Source organism: Panthera onca, chromosome A1, assembly GCF_046562875.1.
Source record: "Panthera onca isolate mPanOnc1 chromosome A1, mPanOnc1 haplotype 2, whole genome shotgun sequence".
NCBI lineage: Eukaryota > Metazoa > Chordata > Mammalia > Carnivora > Felidae > Panthera > Panthera onca.
Window position 1 is genome coordinate 48,362,455 of NC_138339.1, and position 26,331 is coordinate 48,388,785.

General features: G+C 39.7%; 1 protein-coding gene across 4 annotated transcripts in view; it reads left to right on the forward strand.

Moving 5' to 3' along the window:
* The window catches only part of SGCD (sarcoglycan delta), a 943,518-nt gene that overhangs the window by 766,804 nt on the left and 150,383 nt on the right, over window positions 1-26,331 (forward strand). For all 4 annotated transcript variants that reach the window (XM_078446222.2, XM_078446224.2, XM_060634806.3 and 1 more), the window contains one exon: window positions 24,843-24,930. In XM_078446222.2, coding sequence (XP_078302348.1) covers window positions 24,843-24,930 — 88 coding nt within the window. The remainder of the gene's footprint in view (window positions 1-24,842; window positions 24,931-26,331) is intronic.

Here is a 26,331-nt window from a genome sequence, read left to right on the forward strand (position 1 = left end):
ATCTTATATCTTTCATAATTTAATATCCAAAACAAATAATTTCTGTGACTTCTGTTTTCTCTAAGCCTGTGAAAATTCTCACATTATGTCCTGATTTAGATAGTGGTCCATCAAAACAGGAAACGTGGTCATTCATGGGGAAGGATTCTGTCTTATTTATATTCCTAGTGCCTAATGTTAGTACCTAAGGCAAAGAGCACACTCAAAACATTGTTGAATGAGTGAATGAATTAATTGAATGATTTATTAATTTTTTTTAAAAAGCTATTATGTGGCTCCCCTTAATTTTTTTTTAGGGGCACCTGGGTGGCTCAGTCGGCTGAGCATCCGACTTTGGCTCAGGTCATGATCTCACAGTTTGTGAGTTTGAGCCCCACATCGGGCTCTGTGCTGACAGCTCAGAGCCTGGAGCCTGTTTCAGATTCTGTGTCTCCCTCTCTCTGACCCTCCCCTGTTCATGCTCTGTCTCTCTGTGTCAAAATAAATGTTAAAATTTATTTTTTTTAATTTTTTAAAGTTGATTTATTTTTGAGAGAGACAGAGACAGAATGTGAGTGGGTTGGGGCAGAGATAGAGGGAGACACAGAATCCGAAGCAGGCTCCAGGCTCTGAACCATCAGCACAGAGGCCGATGTGGGGCTCGAACTCACAGAGTTGTGAGATCATGACCTGAGCCAAAGTCAGACACTCAACCAACTGAGCCACCTAGGTGCCCCAATGTGGCTCCCTTTTAAAGGCAGTGGTTAGGGATGCCTGGGTGGCTCAGTTGGTTAAGTGTTTGACTCTTGATTTCAGCCCAGGTCATGATTTCCTGGGTCATGAGTTAGGGCCCCACATCAGGCTCTGTGCTGCCAGTGTGAAGCCTGCTTGAGATTCTCTCCCCTCCTTCTCTCTCTGCCCCTTCCCCACTTTCTCTCTCTCTCAAAATAAATAAATAAACTTAAAAAAATAAATAAGCAAAGGCAGTGGTTAAATGTATGGTCTCTGGACTCCAGTTACTTGACATAAAACTACATTTCCACCACTGTGAGCTCCAAGTCTTAGGTCAAGTTATTTATTTGCTCCCATTTCACCTTTCTCAACTGCAGATGGAGATAGAAATATTAAGTCCCTCCTATGTCGTTGTTGGGCACACTTCATATTATCCATGTGAAGCGTCAGCACAGCATCTGATGTGTACTAAGTATTCAACATATGGCCGCCATTACTGGTGATTCTCACCCTTTTCTTTCATCAAAAGTCAGCTCTCTGTCATGTCACAAACTTCCAAGTTATTATTTGCATAGAAATACTCATGTACTTGTATAGACACATCCTTCATACAAATTACCAAATATTTTAACTCCTACTCTGTGTCAGACGCACCACACCAGTCACTGTGGATAGAGAGATGGATCTCATATCATTATGATCCTTAAGTTTTTCATCATCTGTACATGGAGCTTAAATCTGACACTTAGCAAATGATACGTACCACTCAGTCTCAAAGGGGGTGGGGGCGTCAGAGATTGGTAATCACTGAGGATGATTGCCTTTCCTGGTACATTTGTCTGATGAGAGAACAAAACCCTAGGCAAATGAAATGTTGCTCTGTCTGAGGAATTTCAGAAACCAGCCAAGGAGCCCAATGTTGTGAATAGAGAAAAGTCCCAAATCCTCGCTGTGCCTGAAGACAGCTTCTGTCTGCACTTGCAGATGGTCCTAGTAAAACAAAACACAACAAAATCACTCAGGTTTCCTGACTTGATTAAAAGTTTGGTACTCATTGGTCTTTGATTATGTGATATGACTAACAGTACTCTGGAAAACAAAAGTAGGCATTTAGCAGATGGATGCCAGAGCCATTTGCCATACAAAGAATAGGGCTGAGAGCTCCTTTTCTGGAATCTGACAGCAGTTCAATCCCAGTTCTGGTTTTCATGAGCTAGATGACCTTGGGAAGACCCTTTGCCTTCTCTCTCTCTGTTTCATTTTTCCTATCTGTAAAATGTTAATGGTTGTATTAATTTTACAGGTAGTTGTGGGATTAAATGTGATAACACGAAGTGTTAAATAGCGCCTGGTGGATAGTACGACCTCAGTAAAATTAGCTGTGAAATGGGGACCGAAGCTCCATATGGAGGAGAGCAAAGGCCATTTCTAGATTTTGTTTAATTCTGCAAAGTAGGAATGTATTAAGGTGGACCTTTGTCTAGTAGAAGAAAGATGAGTGTTGGCGTGGGTTTTAGCCTCTAGCCTTAGAAACCCTGGTTCATTTTCAAAAGCTGCCCTGAATCTCTCAGACCAGGAGGTTTTGCATCATGAAGCCAGCAATCCCGGACTCCACCACCTGCCACTCTCCCCATCCATAGGTTTAGTTTCTGCATGACTTCTCCAGGCTGAGCAGTGTGAGAAGAATATCCATGGGCCAGACAGGAGTGTCTCGTTGGTACTGTTAAGCTTTCAAAGTGGAACTTGGGTTTAATACATGTTGGCACATTACAAAAAACAACAACAAAAACTATGTTCTGTCTCAGTAGATAGTGAGGCTACTTCTGCATGGAAAAATCTACGGTGGCCCAGATATTTCCACAAGAAGCAGAATAGAACAATAGTTAAAAACACAGCCTTGAGAATAAGAAGTTTCAGATTTGCTGCTTTCTAACGGTAAGAACAAGAGCAAGTTACCTAACTTGTTCTCAGTTGCCTTATCTGTAAAGTGGGGATACAGAACCTCTCTCTCCAGGGTACCAAAAGAATTAAAGACTTCTGCATAGTTCTCAGTAACAGTGGTCATTAGGCAGGATACTGGCATCCCGAACTTTCTAGTTTTGAGTCTCCTAGAGATGTGTGCCTATATCAAGGGATTTTCTTTCCCCATTTTATGTCAAGAGGATTTAGCTCCAGGATCCAAAGGTACTAACAACATCACATTATTATAAAGCAGTGTGGGTTTCTAGCTAGTGATATTTATCAAGCCTAGGGAGTAAAACTTTTGGATCTCTTTACATTTTTCCCTCCAACAAGAATGCAACAAGGTCAATATCAAACGTTTCTATAAAAAGCCTCCAGTGGTCATAGAGGTCAGAGGTTAGAAATATACATATGCATTACCATGGTGACGGAGTTAAGATTCTGTTATAAGCTTGTTTTATTTATGATTAGTTATTTCTATCAGCTTTCTTTGATCACTTTTTTTTTCTCAAATTACAAAACAAAGAATTTGGCATGGAAATGGAGCCAGATGTAACAGTTTCCTCTTAGATCTCTTAATAGAAGCAAACAAGCTATAATGTAATTTTTCTTACCTCTGCCAGAACCGCAGCCTCCCCCAAATTCCTAGCTGCAGAGCAGTAACAAAACCCCTTGGAAGTGGAAAAGACCGCATCCTACACGAAATGTAATTAAATTTAAATAATGTTGCATCAGCCAGTTGAAGAGGGGGGTCTGGAAAGAAACCCTCCCTTTTCTCAAAGTTATTGTGGGCTACACCCAGAAATCCTGCCAGGAGCTGACATGAGTTTCCATACGATGGTGGCGTTAATACAACTGTGGGCTGTATCTATGCCATGATGGAGGAAGCTCGTGGAATCCATAAAACCAAAAAACTTTATAATAGAAATTCAGAGATGGGCATAACTTACAAGCCATTATTAAGTTAATACTGGATAATTGTTAGAGTTTAGAGTAATACTTCTTATTTTTTCCTCCATCCTCTGTGTTTCAGGCAAGTGAAATTAACTGGAGGTGATTTCAATAAGAGACAATATAGGGTACTAAAGTGAGTATGAACATTGGTTTTAGAGTTAGACTCCTGACCAGTTCCACTCTGTCTTCTGCCTCTGTTTCTCTAGATGAACTTAGATGAGTCATTTTATATCCTTGGTCTTCACTTTTCTCATCTAAAAATCAGATGAGGGATAACATCCATAATAAATGAAACTGTTATTAGCTCTTACTCTGGCACATAGCATACACTCAATAATAATAATTGCTATTGCAATTTTTTATTAGCCATGAAAGTTCAATAGGAACCTCATTAATTAGAATTCATTCTGGGGGGGGTGGTGGAGACAAACACACAGGTAAGCCAGTCTTAATGAAAGATAAGACTATATTAATGAAAATGTGGAAGACATTCCGTTCTGTAACTCCCACCTGTGTACAGAATATGACATCCTTCTGCTGACAAGTTTCATTCTTCTTCTACAGTTGGTTCTTTCTGGAAGTCATTTGGCAACTCTAGCCCTCAGTTTTCCCCCTCTGCAGCTGATGAGGTAGAGTGGATGACCTCCAAGGACTACTTCAGATCTGGCTTCTAGAGATTCTCTCAGGATTGGTCCAGGCCATTTTTTAAGTCATTGACAGAAATTCTCATCTTTGCCTTAATACGTCAAAAGAGAGAATGATTTTTCATTTGAAAAGACTTAACCAACACCAATAGAAAAAGACTGGCTAAAATTTATCCAACATTATGTTAGTCCAATCAGCAAAAGAGTGAAACTCTTAGGAAGGTTTTTCTGACTGTTCAGGCTTAGATAACTTAGTTTTGATGAGTTAGAAACATAGATCAGAATTGTTCCTATTAGTTTAGGGGTCACTGGCGCTTGCTTCTCTGAAGGTAGACATAATCAATCTAATGGTATTGAATGGACTTAAGTGGCTTTCCAGTGTCTGAGCAGGTTCCTTGGGTCACTCCTTCCAGCAGGGCTACAATCTGCAAATGGACTGATTTTTGTTACACATCACATACTTTTTCCATTGTCATATTAAGATGTGGTATTATGGAAAGAATGCTAAATTTAGAGTCAAGAACTTACATCTAAATCCCAGCTCCCATGTCCACGATCTTGGAAAACTTGTTATACTTCTTTCATTGAATTGAAACTGCTTTGTCTTAAAAATAGTGATAGTATTACTCCTATTAAAGGATCAACATGAGGATTAATTAAGATAAGTCATGCAGAGCCCCAAGTATATATGTTTTACTTGGCAGCCATTCAATAGATGGATGGATGGAGGGGTGGATGAATGGATGGATGGATGGATGGATAGATAGATATGCATTTATTATTTTATTCAGCAAGTATGTACTGAGTATTATGTGTCAGACACTGTTTTAGCCACTTGGGATACATTAGAGACTAAAACAGACCAAGACCCTGAACCCATAAAGCTTAACTTCTGGTGGATGGAAACAGAAATAAACAATAAACATAAGGAAAATGAGTAAATTACGTACTACATGAGATAGTAATTACCATGGGGGAAAAAGAAAAATGTAGCACAGTATGCAGGATATGAAGGTCCAGGCTGAATGGGAGAGGTTGTAGAATTAAGTAGAGTCGTCAGGGTGGGCCTCTTGAAAAGTTGACATTTGAGCAATGCCAAGAAGGAAGTGAGGGAATGCGCCACAAGGATATTTGTTGGAAGAGGGTTTTTGGCTGAAGTGCAAAGGCCCTGAGAAAGGAGAATGCTTGTCATGTTGAGGAACAACAAGGAGGCCAGTGTGAACGAAGCAGTGACCAAGGAGACAGCATTAGGAGATGAGGTCAGACAAGTGATGGGACTAGACCCATCTCATGCTTTGCAGACCATTGTTAAGGCTTTAGCTTTTACTCTTGAGGATAAGGGGAGGAGACATTGAAAGATTATAGGAACATATAAAGATTATAGGAATATATATAGACATTGATAAGGGGAGGAGACATTGAAAGATTATAGGAACATATAAAGATTATAGGAACATATATAGACATTGAAAGGAAACATGTTATCTGACACAGTTTCAAAAGAGCCACTCAAGTTACTATTTTAGAAAGCAGCAGGAAATGGGAAGAAGGCAGCAAGGATAAAAGCAGGGAGACCAGATAGAAGCTGTATAGAATTCCAGATAACAGATGATGGTGGTCTGAGCCATGGGATGGTAAGAAGGGATCAGATCCTGAATAAAACATAAAGACCCTTCTTTCCACTTAAACTTTAGTTCTTGGATTATAGTAACAATATTTAACTATTTAACTTGAGAGAGTTATTAACAGGAGGAAGACAGTATATAGACAATTATTAACACTCTGAAGTAGACACTACATGAAGCAATCATAAACCCTAAGAAGTAGATATAACTCTTTGAAGTTTTCTGTAACAGATAAGGAATCTGAGTGATATAGCGGAGAGCTCATATCTCCTGAGTAGTAGAGCTGGGAGACAAACCCAGTGGGTCTGGTTCTGGGGCCCTGCTGTGAGGATGGTCCATGCAGTGTGAAAAGTTCTATAAGGACTGTTCTCTCCTCACTGCCTCAACTTTTTCAGACTAAATCAAAGATAGATTTCCCACACTCAGTATCTTTCTTGTCTGGAATCATTATCAAAGAATGAGTAAGCTAAATATGATGCTTAATGGTAGAGTAAATTTGTCCTTTGAGATGCTAGTGTATTGGTTAGTTGGCAAATTGATTGATTGAAAAATAAGACAAAATAAGGAACAAGAAATTCTATCGAAATAGTTTTTTAACTCTTTCAAGGTCACATTGTTTTTTAAAATATTTAATTGTGGTAAAATACATATATGCCACTTTGAAATGTACACATCAGTGGCATTAAGCCTACCCACATCGTCCTGCAGCCTTCTCCACCACCCATGTCTGCACATTTTTTGCAAAACTGAATCTCTGTACCCATTAAACACTAAACCCTCTCCCACTCCCACTCCCCCACCTGCTGGCAGCCACCACTCTCCTTCCTATCTGAATTTTACTTCTTTAGGTACCTCGTATAAGTGAAATCATACATTATTTGTACTTTTGTAACTAGCTTGTTTTATTCACACAGTATCTTCAAGCTCCATCCATTCTGTGGCGTGTCAAGATTTATTTTCTTATAAAGGATGAATAATATACCATTGTTTGTGTATACCACATTTTGTTTGCCCATTTATCTGTTGATGAGCCAAAACACATTTTAAGAGCCTTATGGCACAATGACTTAACTGCTTGAATTTTAGAGGTCGTATCATTTTGTAATCAAGTAAAGACTTAGAGTAGAAAGTCTCTTTCATGCTCCAACACTATGTAGAAGAGAGATCTGAAGGCTCACAGACTCAGGAACTGATTTTTCTAAATAAACAGGACAGTCCCACAGTTCACAGAACAGAAATTTCTGTTGACTTTTCTTCCATAGACTCATAAATACAAAATGCTTCCCACTGTACATTTTCATCTCATTTGTCCTCAATTAAGCTAATCATTTTGTTTGAACAACGGTTTGCTTTTTTAGGTTGTGTTTAGGTTTTGTGAATATTTTACTTTCTACAGCAAGTAATAGATTTGTTGAAATACTAACCTTGGGGAACACGATTTGACAGTTCTTCAAAGAACATATAAAACTAATTATAAGTGAAAGTCATTTCAATTTCAATAATTAAAGAAAAACCTGCCAGCCCTGGATTATTCTCTTTCAACTCATATCATAGACCTGTCCGTCATTATGGTCCCACACATGCCCGTTGACCAAATTACATGAATCAAAGAAGTGAACATCTTTCTCTCTCTCTTTTTTTCAGTGTTTTATTCACCCTTTATTTTAAAATAAAATTTGCATAAACTCAGTTTTAAAAAACTGAGATGTCTACCAAAATAAGGATATTTCTAGTGTTTACTTCTAAAAGTTAGTTACATGGCTTATTTTACATGTTTTAAATAATAGCATGCTATTTATTATTAGGATAATATAAGGATTATTAGGATAATTATTAGGATAAACACCAACTTTAAAGGACCTACCATGTTATGGAATCATCAAATCTCAGATTGGAAGGAACGTATCTTAAAACTTATCTGGTCCCCACACTCAACCTGGACTGGATCCATGTGGTGGTCTGGTCCTTCAGCCTTTGCTGGAATACCCTCTGCCCTTTTTAACTCGAATTTTAGTCCTCTGTGTACCCTTGGCATAATTCAGGTCCTCCTTCCTAGTTTTACTTAATATTTTCCTTTTATATGACTCCTGTTTTCCTTTGATATTTTAAAAGACAAATTTAACACTACGTGAAAAACCAGCATGATGTCCCATGAATAGAAGCCTGACATAGAGAATAACTATAAATAGTGAGAGAATAAGATTAAGATCAACTCTGTCTTTGATAAAAATGGAAATGTAGAAGTATTGCAGATGTATTAATGTCAGTGGGGGCCCAAAATTAGACATTGTCTTTAACATCATGAAAGGTAGAAGAGAGTTGAAAGGCAGTGACTTTCATATATGTAGCACCATGCTCTATGACCCCCCTCAAGTCATCTTATATACCGCTGAGTCCCAAACTTCGAATATAAATTTCATCCAAAATACTGTCCAAGTTGACATAAAAGTAACAATCACACTGCCATTTGTATAGGGACCATGCATTAAGTATCATGTTTAACAAAATAAAATATATCAAAGTATGATATACACCTTTTTGAAATGTGTAGACCCCTGCATGTGGCAAATTCAATATTGTCCTGAAATTTTGAACTAAGCTCAGAGATGGTGGTCCATCACTGATGGGTGTTGGATAGTGATAATGATATTACATTTATTATTAGCCATGTCAAAATAATAGCTAATGTAGCTTTGGGGTGTGCTATCTGCCAGACATAGTTTTCATGGTTTTCTGACATTATCTAATCCTCATAATGATCTAGAAAGCAGGGTCACATTTCTATTGTATGGATGTAGAAGCTGTACAGTAGAGGAGTGAAGTAATGTGTTTAGGTTTATGTGAGGCTTCTAAGAGGTAAGGGTAGAATTCAAACTCACATAGTCTGATTCCAGAGTCTATATCATAATGACCCTAATCTCTAGTGCACCCCCATTGAACCAATGAAAAGCATTGTAAAATATATGGGGTGACCGTAAATTCTGCAAACAGAGGTGACTAATTGACGTATCTGAATATTTAAGTGACCAATTAATACCCATATTTGCCTAGTTAGAAGGTCACTCAGATTGGTTCCAACAGGATGGCCACTGTCCTGTTGGAGGTGGTGATGGACTGCCTTGTCAATCATGTCTTAAGCTAAACTGGATGTGCAAACATGTGCAGCAACCTGCCTGTATCCCATATTTGGACCCTTCTGATAGGCAAGAAGTGCAGGTTTCTTCAAGAAAAAAACATACAAACCATCTGAGACAATGCAGCAAAGATACAACAGTACGGTTAAGGAAAATTTGTTAATACACCACATGTATTGCAGTTTTCCAGTTCTTTGAATTCTGCATTGCTAGCAAGGAACACCACAATGAACATTCATAATGTCATTGAGCACATCATGTATTATAAAATAATACCATGAAGCTAATTTTAAGTATATACATCAATGTTTATATACTTCAGGATCATATTGTATTTACTGTCTTAGCTGTTGGCCTCTTTCTGTCTCCTGCTTGCAAGCATAGGGTCTGGATCTGAATATAGTATTCCAGAAGTACTCTGATTATACATGGTAAAGTAGGAATATTTTCCTGTCTTCAGCATTTGAGGTACCACAATCTAAGAGTATTGACCTTTCCAGCAACCACTTAATTCAAAACTCATGTTGACTTTGACATTCATCTGATAGACATTTTTCACACCTACCTTGTACAAGACTCTGTTTTAGGCACTGATGGCACAATGGTGAACAAAACAAAGGCCCTGCCCTCCTGGATCTTTTATTGTAGTAGGAGGAGACAGATCACAAAAACACCATCAAATAGACATATAATACACATTAGGCTGTGCTAAGTTAAAGAGAAAGCATCTATGTTCTTTCTCTGAAGGGTAGAGAATGAAGAGGCTGCTGTGACTATCGGGGGGGGGGGGGTGGTGGTGACTATCTGGGGGGAGGTAATTGCTGCCACAGGGAACAGGAGGTACAAATGGCCCCAGGCTGAAGGAGAGGAAGGCACCTGACTTGTTTGAAGAATAGGAGGCCAAAGTCACTGGAGTAGAAACGACAATGGGTTTGAGGAGAACCTGGTAGGGAATAAAGATTAGAGAAATAGTGGCAGACCAGATCATATGGAGTCTCATAGTACGAGTCTTAATTTAAGCCTTAGTTGTGATAGAAAGCCACTGAAGGATTTCCCACCCACCCACCCCCCCCATGGGAGTGACATAATATGTTTGAATTTGAAAAGGATTACTCTAGCCACTTTGGAACTGGTAGACATTAAGAGAGCAAGAGCGAAAGGGAAATCAATATAGACAGAAACAGCTATTTTTATTTTTCATATGTCCAAGATAGATTGGCTTAATTATATGTTTTCTTTGATTTATAATTTAATTGCACTGCAGTCTGAAAATGTGTTCTACATGACCCTGTTTTTTTTTAATTCCTTTGTGAACTAGCCCAACATTAATTTTTGTGAACGCTTTCGTGTATTTGAAAATAATGGAGAACCGCTATTTGTTGGGGGCAGAGTTCTCATATCCATTAAATTAAACAAGTTAAATATTATTATTCAGATTAGCATCCTAGTGCTATTATTTGGTCGACGGAGTCTATAATTTTCTAATAGATTTTTGTTAAAATATCACACTAGGGTTTGCCAAATTTACTTCATGCTTCTGACAACTTTTAATTAATATTTCTAAGCTACAATGATAGTTACATGTCTGGTCATGATTTGTATAGCTTCCTGTTAGATTTTTAGTTTTACATGTAGTTCCTACTTATGCATTACTGCTTTTTGCTTTGTCTGAATTAATATTGATACATCAGCTTGCTCTTAGTGTTTACATGGGATATCTTTTGGTCCTATCTTTATCTTCAACCTTTCCATATGGTTTTGTTTTAACTACTTCTTTTATAAATAGTATTTTCTTTGATTTTTATATACATAGTATAGATTTGTTTTAATTTCTACCATCTGGGTTTGTGTTTCTTCTCTATCCTCTTTGCTTTCTATTTTATTTTTTTTAACTTTTCCCTTTCTCTCTTTCTCTTTTCCTTCTTTCTCTATTTCTCTTTTTTTAACTTTTTCTTTATTTTCAGAGGATTAGTGACAATGACAAAATCACTTCTCCCCCTTTGACCTGCCCTAGAAATTAGAAATGTTTGACCTGGCAAGAATATTAAAAGCACACAAAAATAATTTAGAAACTTACATATTGCCTACCTTTTCAATATTTTTTATTTAATAATATGTTGTTATTTTAACATATTTTTGTTTTATATTCATGATATTCATTATTAGAATATTATATATTCATGATTTTTTATGGTTGTGAAAATAATACAAACACATCTTTTTTTTTTTTTTGAGCAAGAAAATTAAAATCACATGTTATCTGCCACTTCTTAAGAGCTGTAAGGACTCCGTGGTCATGGCATGAAGGTCCCAGCATTATATACATTTGAATTATGAGCCTATGTCTAGGTCAGGTTTTGTGTGACCTGGGGATCATTCCTATTTCACCTTTATGTGAATTTGATAATTACATGGATACAAAGTACAGACACCTTGCCTCAAGTATGAAGTATTTTGTTTGAATACTCTCTCTTATCTTCTGCCTATCCTTCATGAATTCCCCACACAGGCACACTTGGTCTAGGACCCCACATGGAATTAGTGCTTCCTGTCCTCACTTTAAATCAAGAGTTTCCCCCCGTGTATCAGGGGGGAAAGATTTCCATGAATCAACAGTCTCCACTCTTCACAAGCCAGGTTCTTCATGGCAGTGGGTAAGGAAGGCTTACATGTAAGGAGCAGCCTCTATCATAGGATCTTTAGACACCTTTTGTAGTCGAGGTGTCTTTCGATACCTCCCTATACACACCAGACAGCTATCTACCCTACCTAGACACAAAATGCTATGCAGGACCTTCTTCTTTAATGTCAGGTATGGTTACCACATATGACCGTACCATATGCTGTACGTTGTGCATATATTATCTTTCTACTCACAGCAACCTGAGGTGGACGCTTTTCTCCCCACACTCTACATGAGAAGACAGAGACACAGGTTAAGTTACCCACTGCCAGCATATAGAAGAGCTGAGTTCCATGTCTTGCTCACCTTCCCCCAATCAGGCTTTTAACCACCATGGACAAAGCAGAAACATTTCACTTCCTAATATCTCTGCCATTTTCCTAGGGCTGACAGAGCTTATCAGTCATCAACATCAATGATCTAACACCCTTTCAAAAAATACATGTTTGAGGAAACAAATATGATGCTAAATTCCTTGTATGTGCTATTTTAGTTCATCTTTTAAGTTCTGTAAAGGAGGTACTGTTCTTATCCCTATGTTGCCCATTGTTATTATTCCCATTTTGCAGTTGAGAAATTGAGGCTGTGTGGTCTACACAGACTAGCTCAAAAATGGGGTCTCAGGGGCTGTGTGCCCCCGCACACCCAACATAACCATGACAGCACATCACAAAGAAGGGCTCGAGTCACCCCAAGGTTAGCAGTTTGGGCTATGTCACTCGACTGATTTTTTGAGAGGCAAAGCCACCACCAAGTCAGTCGGCATTAGGCTGAGCTTGTATCTCTAGATACAAGGACATTGCCACTCTCCCACAACAGAAGCCAGTCCTGTGCAACAATTGCCTTTCTTTCCATGTGAGCAATTCCAGCCTCCGCTTGCCCTTGTTTCTTTGTGAGAGACTCACGTCATCTTTGCTCAGACTCTTCCTGAGAGATGCTTTTTTTGACTCCATAGAATGCCATGCACCCTTCTGTGAAAGGTCAAGATCCAAAGCAATTAGGCCTTCGCTGATGGAGGGAGGGAAACATGAGCAGACAGAGCTGAGGAATGTGTGGGGGCCAGCCACAAAGCCTGGACTTGTGCTCCCAGATCCGGGGGTGCTCTCGGGCCATCATAAGGACACCATGGGTAGAAGGGCCCTGTTTGCAAATGTGGCCAAAAGCCAGACAAGTTTGGCCTATAGCATTTCTGCAGCAAAGAACAGCATGGAACAATTTTCGTCTATATTACTTTGTGTATCAGGGGGAATGAAATTTCCATGAGGAAAGCCTATCTTGGTCTTGTGGCTGCTGAGTTTTAATGCTGTGCTATCAGAATCCACTTGACCTCACAGGGGAAACCCTGAGCTGTCTCCTTGCACTGAAGTCTCTCTCTGTGTCACGTGTCTCCCTCTGTGAAGATTCCCCTAACTGTGCCGACCAGAACCAAAGTATTCCTTCCATTACTTACAGCTCAGACTGTACATCCCAGGGCAGTGGAACAGGAGCCAAGTGCTCAGGTCTGGAATCCTGAGTCCTCTCTCTCTGCAGCTCACCAGCATGCAGGTGCAGACTACTCATGCCCCACAATTATCCTCAATCTTCTCATCTATAAAATGGCCATAACACCTGCTCGCTAGGATTGTAGCCATTAGCCAGCCAGCAGGTATTATTGAGAACCCATCATGCATCAGACCCTCTGCTAAGCCCGTTCATGGTCTTAAAGAGAGGAAGCCAGAGATAATCTAGGTCTTAATGTATGTATTTAAAGCAGTGGATAAAGTAGGATTTCCCAAAATGAGTCCTGCAGTGTTTTGTGTTAACATGTGGTTTAAGGAAAAATAATCCATTATTAAGTAAATCTTAGAATTGTTACTGCACAGAGCTAACCAAATTATGTTGATATAGGACTTCTCAGAACTGATAATGTAGTAACTTGTACTGTGCAGCTAGAAGGAGGGGAGAGGTATGTTGAATTTCCTAGACTTTTTTGCCCCCCCCCCCCAAAAAAAAAACCCTTTCTTGGTCAGTTGTTTTTTTTTTTTACATTTGTTTATTTTTGAGAGACAGAACATGAGCAGGGGAGGGGAAGACAGAGAGGGAGACACAGAATCTGAAGCAGGCTCCAGGCTCCGAGCTGTCAGCACAGAGCCCAACGCAGGGCTCAAACCCACGAATGTCAAGATCATGACTTTTGCCGAAGTCGGATCCTTACCCAACTGAGCCACCCAGGTGCCCCAGTTTTTTATTTTTAAGAATGGCTACTCACATGTTATTGAAGAGTTTTCTACAGAACACTGGGAAATCTTAGGAAGAAGGTTCAGACAGCTACTCAGGTATTATTTTATATAGTGTGAAGATGAAATTGTCACCCAAGATAATATTAGAGGACAGTGAACATTTTCAAGTGCCACCTGTGTAGCCTGTCTCTGATCTCATAATGGTTTTGAATTATTACTTGAATGTTAATGTTGTCTTTCTAATATAGAAATATCATTTAAATGGCCCATAAAAGAGCAAGGAGGGTGGACAGATATTTAGGCATATCACAAACCACAGAAATAAAACAGTACATATTGGTATAGGAACAGGCAGAAAATGAAGAGACCAGAAGTCTCTAAGACATACTCCTGTATATTTGGGAATTAATGTATGATGAAGGTGGCACCACATATCAATGGAGAAATTAACATTCTCTTGGTAAGTAGCATTAAGGAAAATGGCTTTCATTTGGGTTCTCACCTAAACTATGTACAAAAGGGGATTCCAGGGACAATGAAGATTTAGTATGAGAAATAAAACTGAAGTGTTTTTTAGAAGAGAATATAAAGAATGAACTAGGACAGGAAAGGGTTTCTTTATGAAACCCCAAGAAACTATCATTAAGAAGAAACAAATGAGTTTTCTTACATCAAACTAAACATTGCCGTTCATCAGAGGACTGCATGGGCAGAGGTAACAGAGCTGATGGCAACACCGGGGGATTGGTTTCCCTCCATCCCTTGATCATCAGTCTCCAACCACATGGGCCTTTCTCTCTGCCCCTTTTATTTATTTTTTTTAATTTTTTTCTACATTTATTTATTTTTGAGAAACAGAGTGAGACAAAACGTGAGCAGGGGAGGGACAGAGAGAGAAGGAGACACAGAATTTGAAGCAGGCCCCAGGCTCTGAGCTATCAGCATAGAGCCTGACGCGGGGCTCGAATCCATGAACTGTGAGATCATGACCTGAGCTGCAATTGGACGCTCAACCAACTGAGCCACCCAGGCACCCCTTCTCTGCCCCTTTTATGTACCAACCTCCTTTCTGCCTCAGGGCTTGTATACTTGTCTATTGCTCTGTCTAAAAATTTCTCTCTCTTCTCAATTCACCTAACATCTACTTAACCCTGTGTTCTCAGCCAAAATGTCTCTCCCTTAGAAAGACCTTCCCTGACTGCTCTCATTTCACCTACAACTTTGTGTTCACTGCACTCATTGCAACGGCAAGGATATAATCATTTATGGGACTCTTAATTTCCTGTCCATGTCCCCTTCCAGGTGGTATGTACACTCCAGGAGAGCAGAGGCCACCTGCTCATACTTGGCACACTGTTTTATGCCTAGAACATATACCTTTAAAATGTTAGTGGAATGAGTTGATTAGGGGCAGTTGAAAGAGGACATATTCCATAGCTCAGGTTAGATGGATGCTGCAAGCCCAGGGAAGATTCAAGCATAATTTAACCTTTATGTCAGTAAGAATTTGGGGTAATTATTTGTGCCCCTGCTTCCCTCTGTCATCTAGAGACTCAACATCTCAAATCTCATTTGTATTACCTGCAGCTCGTTGCATTCCATAAGGTGGTACACAGATATTCATTGATTATATATCTACACTGCTTCCTCCCACTGTGCTTGGTTTTCTGTGTGTGGACTATCACTTCAACCATGCTTAATGACTTGCCTTTTGAAAACTCTCTTTGACAGTTGGTGTCAACCTCCATTTAATTACTTCTTTTGTTGACAGCTCTCACTCTCTGTTGACTCTTAATTTGATCTGGGCATTCAGTTATTCAGCAAATATTTATTGAAAATCTAGTGGGTGCCAGGAATGTGCCAGGCACTAGAAAATCTGGCAGTCCCCTTCCACTGGTGACATGCTAACATGATACCTCAAAGGAGTCATTGAACAGAGCAGCTCAACTTAGTTAAATATTGAGAGAGACCTAAATGCACCCAAATTGGGGCACAGTGCAGAGAGTGGCTGAACAGGAACACTACAATGGAAAAACTGGACCAGTTCCCAGCTTATTTTGAGTAAGCACTTCAGAGTGTAGCTTCATTATTCATGACTGGAAAACTTTTCAAGACAATAGAAATCTACCCAAGCATCATTATAAAAAGATATTCTAAAGTAAAATAAAAACTAACCATACTCTATTTTTTTAAAAATACTTCTCATGCTTTGCAAAGGGTTGATTCAGAGACAACTAAAGCATCCTCTTGACATTAATAATAGATAATAGATAATAGAGGATTTTGAGGCTTACTAAAGATAAACTTACAAACTATCCTTCGGAAATGATTTTAATACAAATCTAAGTTGGTGTCAGCTTAAATTTTTCTAGTATTACTTAATGAACTTTGGTCACTGGAGCCAGTACATTGTGAAACCTATGGCAAAGAAATGGTTACTTGTGATTACAGTGTTTTCTGTAGGCTGAGCAGGGAAGGAATGATAATGGATAGAGAGCCATGTGTGAAGAACTATCTGTGAGAGACCTCTACACTATTGTTTATTTTAGTATTCCTTTTTTTTAATGTTCTGTATTTATTTTGAGGCAGAGACAGCAAGCAGGGAGGGGCAGAAAGAGCAGGAGAGAGAGAATCCTAAGCAGGCTCTGTGCTGCCAGCACAATGCCTGATGTGGGGCTCAATCCCACGGACTGTAAGACTGTGACCTGAGCCAAAATCAAGAGTTGGACCCTTAACCAACTGAGCCACCCAGGTGCCCCTATTTTAGTATTCCTAATGGCAAAATCCCATGGAAATATACTTAGGGGAGACTTTCCCATTAATGTTATCAACATCAAAGTGAAATCACACGTCCATAATGTAGTAAGCTTCCTGCCTCCTCAGAGATTGGCTGGCTTCCCAAGGTCTCTTCCTGAAGTTCTGAATCTTAGAATTTGGCAGCCTAATATAGCTTATAAAAAAATTGCAACTTAAAAAAAATAGTTGTATATATGCAGAAAAGTTGCAAAGATAGTGCAGAGTGTTCTTATATACCTCACAGTATCCCTATTACTAACATCCAAAATTAATATGGTATATTTATCAAAATTAATGAACCAGTATTGATACCTTATTAGTAACTACAGTCCATTCTTTATTTCGATTTCCTTGGTTTTTACCTACTGTCCTTTTTATGCCCAAGGGTCTTCTCCAAAGTACCATATCACATTTAGTCTTCATTGTTTCTTCAAAAGGCTCTTCTTAGCTGTGATGGTTTCTTGGACTTTCCTCGGTTTTGATGACCTTACCAATTTTGAAGAGTCCTGGTCAAGTACTTTACAAAATTACTTTCAACTGAGATTCATATGGTGTTTTCCTCATTATTAGTGGGTGTTACAGGTTTTGAAGAGAAAGGCCACAGAGGTAAAGCATCATTTTCTTCACCTCTATCAGAGGTGCAGCTATCAACGTGACTTATCACTGCTGATGTTGACCTGGATCCCCCTGGCTGAGGCAGTGTTTGTCAAGTTTCTCCACTGGGAAGTTACCATTCTCCATTCCATCCTGTACTCGTTGAAAGAAAGTCACCTTTAAAGAGTAGGCAGTTAACATAGTTAACTATGAAAATTGTTTGGAATTCTTATACATGAAAGACTTATTTATTCTATCACATTTATCTATTCAGTCACTTATTTTTATCAGTCTGGACTAATGGATGATGCAAAGTTAGATTGCTTATTTGATTTCTTTTATAGTTCTTGATGTAGGCATTTATCACTATGAATGTTACACACTTATCACTCTGAATTTCCTACTATTATTCTTAAATTTAGTGAATATTTAGCCATAGAGGCTATGTAGAAAGGTGTGTTTGGGTTATAATTCAATACTTCATCCTATTATTTTGTTGAAATTCTTTCAGCTTTGGCCATTACACCCACTTTCAGTTGTCTCCTGTGTCCCTTCGACATGTTTCCATGATTAAGAAGTGTTTTTCTGTTTGGTTTTTTATTTGTTTTTTTTTCAGCACTTCCTTTCTTTCTGTCACTACAGGATGCTCCAGGTTCTTCTTGTATGTTTCTTGCCTCAGTCCTAGAATCAGCTATTTTTCAAGGGGCCCTCCTCATGTAGGTTTTGTGTAGTTTTTGTTATAGTTAATGAAGTATTTTGGTAGCCATTATGTAAGGCACTTGATATGTTTTGTCTTTCTTAATCTTCATTTCAACACTATTATATGTAGCCTTTAACTTCATTTCATAAGCATAGAAACTGGGGCTCAAAGAATGTAATGACTTACCTAAGGCCCCACAGTTAGCAAAAAAAAGCAGAGCTTGTGATTCAAGCCCAAATCTGTCTGACTCCAAAGCTCATACCCTGAACCCTCGTTCCACAAGAGCCAGACTCCCCTGTGAGCTAAGTTAACACTGGATGCAATCTGTGCTATTGCAGACCACCCTTAAGATACAGAAGCCAGTGAACTGTGCTCTCGGAAGACTCCTCAGAACTCTAGCCACACTGGTCCCTTCCCTCTCTGAACTTTGCACTGAGTGGAAAGCCTTCCCTGAACATGGAAGGTGCTTATGTTCTGTATTATGGTTTTCTCTGTTTATCTAAATTCCCAGATCAGATTGTTAGCTCCTCAGGGAGCAAGGAAAATATACTACCATGTAAGATTATCAAGAGAAGTAACTTCTAGAGGCCATATCACTTTAGAACTGATTGTGGTGATACAGCTGCCATCAAAGGCACGTATTAAAATCACTGCCTTTTATACCAGGAAAGGATAGATCTCCACTGAAGTGATATCACATCATTGTTATGATAATTTTGCATCAGTTCAGTCTTCTCCTGGGTGAGGAGCTTTCTCAAAGATAAAGGCCGTATCTTTCTCATTCTCCAGGGCATAGGACAGTGTATATGTTGTAGGCACTCACACAGTGTATGTAAAATGTTTAATTTAAGAAAGCTTTTGAGTCCTGGACAGAGACTACGTGTTCTTGATTTATACACAATTTTAACCTGCTTTCCTTTTAATAAGGCAATAGTACTTATAGAACTTAATGGTTCTTAAGAAGGTGGTTCTAGAGGTAGACACACAACAGCAGTGAGAAATGGTAGGTCTCTGTTTCATTCAAAAACCCCACTGAAAAATACAGTAAATGGAGAACAAAAGTGAAAAGGGGTAAATGTACATCGTCACAGAGAAAGGGAGAGGAAACCATGGAGACAGAATGACGGAAAGAGGGTAGATGAGAGCTAAACATGCCTGTAGGATTGAAAGTCACTCTGTGAAGTGAGTGGGACAGGGCCACTTATCCATGAGGTATTGTAAGTGCAGTGTCTTTACCCACAGAAGTCAAAATGCACCTGGACTGGTCAAAAATCTGCATAAAGACCATACACTTAGACTCTCCATCTATTCCCAGTTGACCCAGTTAGGTAATAAGTACCTCTTCCCAACCTCACAGAAGATAGGAAGATTGTTTTCTAGAAAGTTTGACCAGAGGACCTCTGGTCATATGAAGTCAGGAATAAGGCATGAAATCAGGTTTAACTGAAAGTCTGTCCCTGAAGAGCAAAATGCCCAGACCTCTTCCCCTCTGACATTCAGAACTCCTGTATCAAAAGTTATACCCATCAGTTTCCTGGCAGGAGTTAGAGAACTATTCTTTGATGAAATTAGCCACGGGTACTAACTGCCCACTGGTACTGACATCTGGAAACTCTCCATTGAATTAGCCAAACCCCTACTACTGTACCCTATGGCAAGGTTCACCCATCTAGAAGCACACAGCTTCCAACCAGTTTTTTTATTCTCATGTAAGAGAGAATAGTGCATCAATCAAACAACGAAGGGATGGCATAAAAAGGAAGGGTCAAAGAATAAGAAAATGCTCTTGAAAATGATGAGTATGATGATACAAGTGTTTAAAAAAAATCAACGGAAGAGATGCCTCTGGGTCAGTCAGTTGAGCATCTAACTTCAGCTCAGGTCACGATCTCACAGTTCGGTTCATGTGTTCAAGCCTCGTGTCAAGCTCTGTGCTAACAGCTGGGAGCCTGGAGCCTGCTTTGGATTCTGTGTCTCCCTCTCTTTCTGCCCCTTCCCTGCTCGGTCTCTGTCTCTCTGTCTCTCTCTCAAAAAAATAAACATTAAAAAAGTGAAATAAATGAATAAAATAAATAAAACTCAACAGAAAAATTGGATCTTAAAGTTGAGGATATTCTTCCCCCCCCACACACACACACACAAAAAGAAATAAAGAAAAAGGATTAAACGGAAGGAGGATAAAAGAAAACTTAGAAAATGAAGCATTTTTTAAATGATGCATTTATTGTCTTCAGGAAAAGAAAAAAATGTGCAAGACAGCAAAGGACATGTAGTTAAAGAATACTACTTGGCTCAGCTGTGGACAGTACACACGTAATCATAATGTAGCTTCTGAATATTGATTTTACCAGAGTTGTATGAAAGAGTCCATATGATTGCAGAAGTCCAATGGATAATGTCTAAAGGTTGATAAATCAAGAGATATGGTGGAAGCCTATTTCAGGCCATGGGAAGAGAAATACATGAAGGAGCATTCTGGCAAATTGAAAGCTCTGGGGGTGGTAGGGGGTATGAGCCATTGCTCTCTGATTATAAGCTTTATAATATTTGACATTTCATATTCGTTTTGGTAAAGAATAAATAATACATTTAAAAAAGTAAGATACACTCATTCAAAAATGGAGCCATTTGGCATTCAAACGTGCGTCTTACAGCCCCCTGAGGACATCATAGAACAAATAATGTTCGCTTCAGTGGTCTTGGATGGTCAAGAAAAGGTTTGATTTTGCTCTGCATGTTCTGCTTTAGAGAGACAGAGGTGATCCGTCTCCATCAAAATGCTGTGCGCATAGTTATTTGGGGGAGAGTACTGATGTAGACTGTCCTCCTCTCCCTATATGGGAAAAAGGGTTGTTTACCTCCCTTCCTCATCTCCCAGTCAGTCTCATCCCGTGTCCAGAAGAATGAAGGGCTGACTGGCCTCAGACTGACTTGACCTGGTCCAGAGCTCTTATCTTCATCAGAAGCCATGGATCTGTCACACTCTTTTCTTCCAGGCAGAAGGGACCCGCAGTCAGTTTCCTGCAAGCCCCTTATCCTCAGATGGTTGCATTGAGGTCAGTTAGTGAAAGTCACCAGTCCCCAGAGCAGATTCCTCTGTGGCAGAAATTAACCTCCCCAGGCCCAGAGGCTGCAGTGGTGAGTGGGAAGGACACAGGAGAGCATTTCCTTTACTTGTTCTAATACTATAGAGACCCCAGTGTTTTGCAGTGGCTGGTATTTTCCTGGTTGGGTGTCAGTAAGCAGAGACAGCCAAATAAAAGTCACACTGACCAGTTGCCACAAGAGTTGCTTCAGAGTTTGTTAGCTGGTTTGTGCATTTTACTTGGTAATCTTTTTGTTATCAGGTATATGGAAGGGGGGATTATAGCATCACGTCCCAGGCTAGAATGAGGCTTTTTGTTTAAACCATGACATACCAAAGACTGTGTTTCCCAGGATTTTAGCATATTAGAACAATTAATGCTAAATGATAATATTTTGACATGGCGTTATAAAGGAATGGGTGGCTCTTGTGTCTCTGGTTATAAACCTTGAGCAGAGCTGTTGGGAGATTTTTTTTTTTTTCTGCAGTGGAATTGTTTGAATAACATTCAGGGCAAGCAAGTAGCATTTGAGAAATTGGGATTTGGAAGATAATAGTGAGCCAGCCACATATAGGGAAATCCTTTGACATGTGGAAACAGAAGTTGCTGGAAATGGAAGAAGCCCCTGACTCAGTGCACAGATGGATTGTGAAGATTGGTAATGCAAAGGAAAGTCTTCCTCATTTCTCTCCATCTTACCCTCCCCATTTACCAGCCCCCCCTCCCCGCCTCCTTCCTTCCTTTCTTCCCTCTCCTTCCTTCCTTTCTTCCCCTACTGCTCCTGCCTCATTCCCTCCCTCTCCCCTCCCCCAATTACCGCAACAACTTTGCAAGTCTTACTGTGTGCCTGGCACTGGACCGCATGTGTTTTAATAATTACATATAGAATTTAATAATTTCAGTAATATGTGAGTTTTAATATTTCAATAATATTTGCACCATTATACATATCAAAAAAAAAAAAAAAAAACAACAAACTGAGGCTTAGAACGATTAAGTAACTTGCCTAAAGTAGCCTAACTAGCTAGTGGTAGAGCAGGGATAGTAAATTAGGCAGGCAGACTTCAGGGCTTCTGCATGTGCAGCACATCATGAGCACACAGGTCTGTTAGCCATGAACTTCCTGATCATACCCATGTTGGTGGTGGGGAATGCACAGAATGAACCACAGAGCAGTGAAGTGATTCACTCAAGGTCACACACTGGTCAATGGCAACAGAGTCTATCCTGTTCTCTCACTCCAGGTAGCTCCTCTCTTTGGTGCCAGCATGCTGAATATAAAAATTAGTACATTAACTTCTAGAAACATAGAACTTCCTGTCTGGGTTCCAGGTTCTGAATCCTTACATTACTTGAGTTGATTTTAAGTTTTAAGTAGAACTCTTAAGTACTGCCAAAAGCAATGCCAAAGAATCTCTTCGAGGCTAATATTTGTTATGTAATGGACAGAAGATGGAAGCCTATGACAATATTGAATTTCTTCTTCTCTTACCTAATCAAAAAACAAAACAAAGCAAAAAGTTTACCATTAGGCAGAATTTTTATCTTAAGTCATTATGGGGGATTCCAGTGAATCAGTGGTTGCCCTGATGAAACAGAAGGTAAACCATTCTGGGGCCCCTGGGTGGCTCAGTCAGTTAAGTGTCAGACTTTGGCTCAGGTGATGATCTCACGGTTCTTGAGTTTGACCCCACATTGGGCTCTGTGCTGACAGCTTGAAGCCTGGAAACTGCTTCAGATTCTGTGTCTCCCTCTCTCTCTGCCCCTCCCCCATTCACTCTCTGTCTCTCTCTCAAAAATAAATAAACATTGAAAAACTTTTTAAAAATAAGGTAAACCGTTCTTTCCTCAGGGCCTGGGTGGGATATAGGTATTAATTATCCATTTTAGAAGTTCACCTTGGGCAAGAGCTCCTGTCCTAGTGTGGGGGAGAGAGATGATGACTTCTTCATCAGGGCAACCACTGATTCACTGGAATCTCCCACAAAGGATTGGGTGATGGAGACCATGACTTCAGATCTTCAGTCTATGGAAAGAATGCCTTCATGGAGGCTGCCTGTCAGCACTGGCCGGCCACTCTGCCACATGCAGGTGCTAGGCTGGGCTCATGAATCTTCTCCTATTCCCCGCCTGCTTTAGAAGGAAAAAGACATCAACCATCCCACAACCTTTCTACCTCCTTGACCTCGTTTTTTTTCATTTCACCTTGGTGAAGCCTATCTATAGTCTTTTCAAGGCTCAGTTTAAGCTTTAACAAACATCTTTGCTTCCCACTCAACAGCCTCAAGCTCTGAATACCCTTACCATTCAGGAAAGTTCCCCACAGGCTTTGTGCGCAGCTCCTTAATTATCTGTATTGTTCTCTGCCTGGTATTATTTGTGTGCCCATCGTATTGTTCCCATTAGAATCTAAGGCTTTAAAGAGGAGTCTTGCTTATCTTTGCTTTCCGCACAGCTCTGGAGACAATGTTTTTCTGGGTTTGGGACTCCATGCGTAGTGGTGTTATAGAGTTTTCAGGCAGATAAGTGCCATGTGGTAACAAAGGTTTGGAACAATGAGAATGACTACACACATCCTTTTTCTAACAACAACTATCTGGATACTGACATGTTCTGGCAGCAATTCTTATTTCAGTTTATGGCTTTAGTTTACTCCAGGAAAGAGAGAACATCTAAGCCAGAGGTTGACAAACTGTGGCCACATCTGGCCCTCTGCCTGTTCACTTATGGCCAATGAAATAAGAATAGTTTTTATATCTTTAAACGATCAGGGGAAAAAAGGAAAAATAATATTTTATGACACAGTGAGATCATGTTAAATTTAAAATTATTTGGAATTCAAATGTCACTGTCCGTGAATAAAGTGTTACTGGAATACGGCCATACCCATTTGTCTGTGTACTGTCTATGGCTGTTTTGCACCAAAACAGCAGTTACCAGTTGAGTAGTTACCACAGAGACTGTACATCCCACAAAACCTAAAATATTACCATCAGACCCTTTGTAGAAAAAGTGTGCCAGCCCCTATTTCAAGTCATTTTCAGAAATACCCTCCACAGTGTGGAAATGGATTGGGGTGCCCTTTTTGACAAAGGAAAACTGGATGAAGGCACAAAATATCTGAAGGAGGAGAAATTTGGGAACAAGAAAGGGGAGGCAGAGGCCTACTCGAAGAAGCCACATCTCCTGGGTCTGGTATACATATATGGCAAATATCTCCACAAAGAGACTATTTCAGTCTGAATTGTACCCGGCTTCTCTCAGCAGGCGGACGTGCCAGAGGGGCTGACCTCAGGTATTTTATACAAGTTTTCTGCACTCCATGAAGTATTTTTCATGGTTCTTTTGAAGAAATTATAATTGAGAAAGGGTGAAATTAGGAGATTACTGATCATTCCTGATCATTCTGTATACCAAGGGTAACTAACACCTGTCGTAAGACCTAAAGGACTCTTTATCGCCGGGTTATCTCTGAGTCGAGTGTGTGTGTGTGTGTTAGTGAAATCTATTTTAAGTATGTGTTGGTCTCTGTGGGTCTCTTTGGAAGAAATCCATTTTGGATGAATTCCAATTAATTATGTATGTGGGGATCATTAAACACTTGGAGTATTCAAATAAATACACATCAGTTAGAACTTAGTGAAAGCCAGTTCAGGTCCTTGGAGAGTTGTGGTTACAGTTTTTCATTTAGAAATCTGCCATTTTCATGTGTTTCTCTTATTTTCTTATTACAGGGTAATGCCCTGTACTTCAAATCAGCCAGAAATGTTACAGTGAACATTCTCAATGACCAGACTAAAGTGCTAACTCAGCTGATAACAGGTAAGACAATAAAGAACGTAGCAGTACCTGGTCCACGCAAAGCACTCAGAAAACATTAGAACCAAAGATTGAATGAAATATCACATAAACTAAAGAAAGAAATGTCTGCTAAGACATTTTAGAGTAGAGAAAGAGAAGGTAGCATGTGTTGCATGATTCCACTGGAGGGTAGAGTCTCATCATATGCACACATTTAACTTATGCAAATCCAACAATACTTGTTTAGAGGGGCAATAAACTATTTTTTCACGTAACATGGCCCCTAAACATAAGCCAGCTGCTTCATCTGGTGCTCAACAACAGAAAAGCTCTCTGCTCCAATGCTGGAGGAAAAGCTGGCTGTGTTGGATTAATTGAGAGCACAGTATACAAAAAAAAAAACCATGTGCACGTACTTTATGAGGTATAAAGGGGATTTTTAAAGTTAATTTGAATCCATGCCATGTTTGTGATAGGTGCTGACTTTGAGCCTGACCCAACTGCAAAATGCCGATGTACTGCCATTGATTATGGTTGCAAGGTTCCTTTCAATATAGCAGATCTGCTCCTAACAGTTGTGGAAAGCACCCACTGGGTTTTAAGCTGCATATTCCTAAAATTTAAACAAGGATTGGTTATTCACTATAATGATTATAATGATAAACGTGAGCCTTATGGTCACGGTAATGTGTTGAATGGCACGACCAACGCCCCCAGTGTAGATTATGGGCTGCAGTAAACAGGAGCCATTATGCACCCCGCCAGTGGAGGGGAAAAAGGGGTATGTATCTGAATGGCACTGTTACACTTCCAGAGAGAAAATGCCATTTGTTTGGCTTCGGGGCTGAGAGAGAAGTATACAGATGGACATTTTGAGAAGCCAGTTGCCCAAATGCCCTGAAACATAAACTGTGACTAAAACATCTGGAGCCCCACTAATAAACATGCCACAAGAAAACAGGTGCTTTGTGCCCAGAGTCTTGCTGGGGAGAGAGTCTCTGTTCCCCACAGGAGCACCACATCTGATATCTGGAGATTCACAGCCAGTGGGTGTATTAGACCATCTACCAAGGCTGGAAGGGATTGCCGCACGGCAAAGCCCATAATCCATAAACATGTTGTTCCAGTGTGTGACTGGATTGTCGGCCTTGCTTATATAACATCTGGCCTGTAGTCACAATGCTAAATAATTAAATAAACAGCTTCAGTAAGCAATGATTTAAGCAGCATGTGTGAAAATTGCCTCCAGGAGGGAAATAAATCCAAACTCCCCGTTCCTGATTCCTCTGTTCAAAAGGAACCTACTTAGCCTGTTGATCATTTGCCATTTATTTGCCATGGGAGATTTGGTTTACTTGAGAGATTTTGTTTTGATAAAGCTGGAAGTGCCCAAATGACTATTCTTCAGTCAGTGTCTCTTCC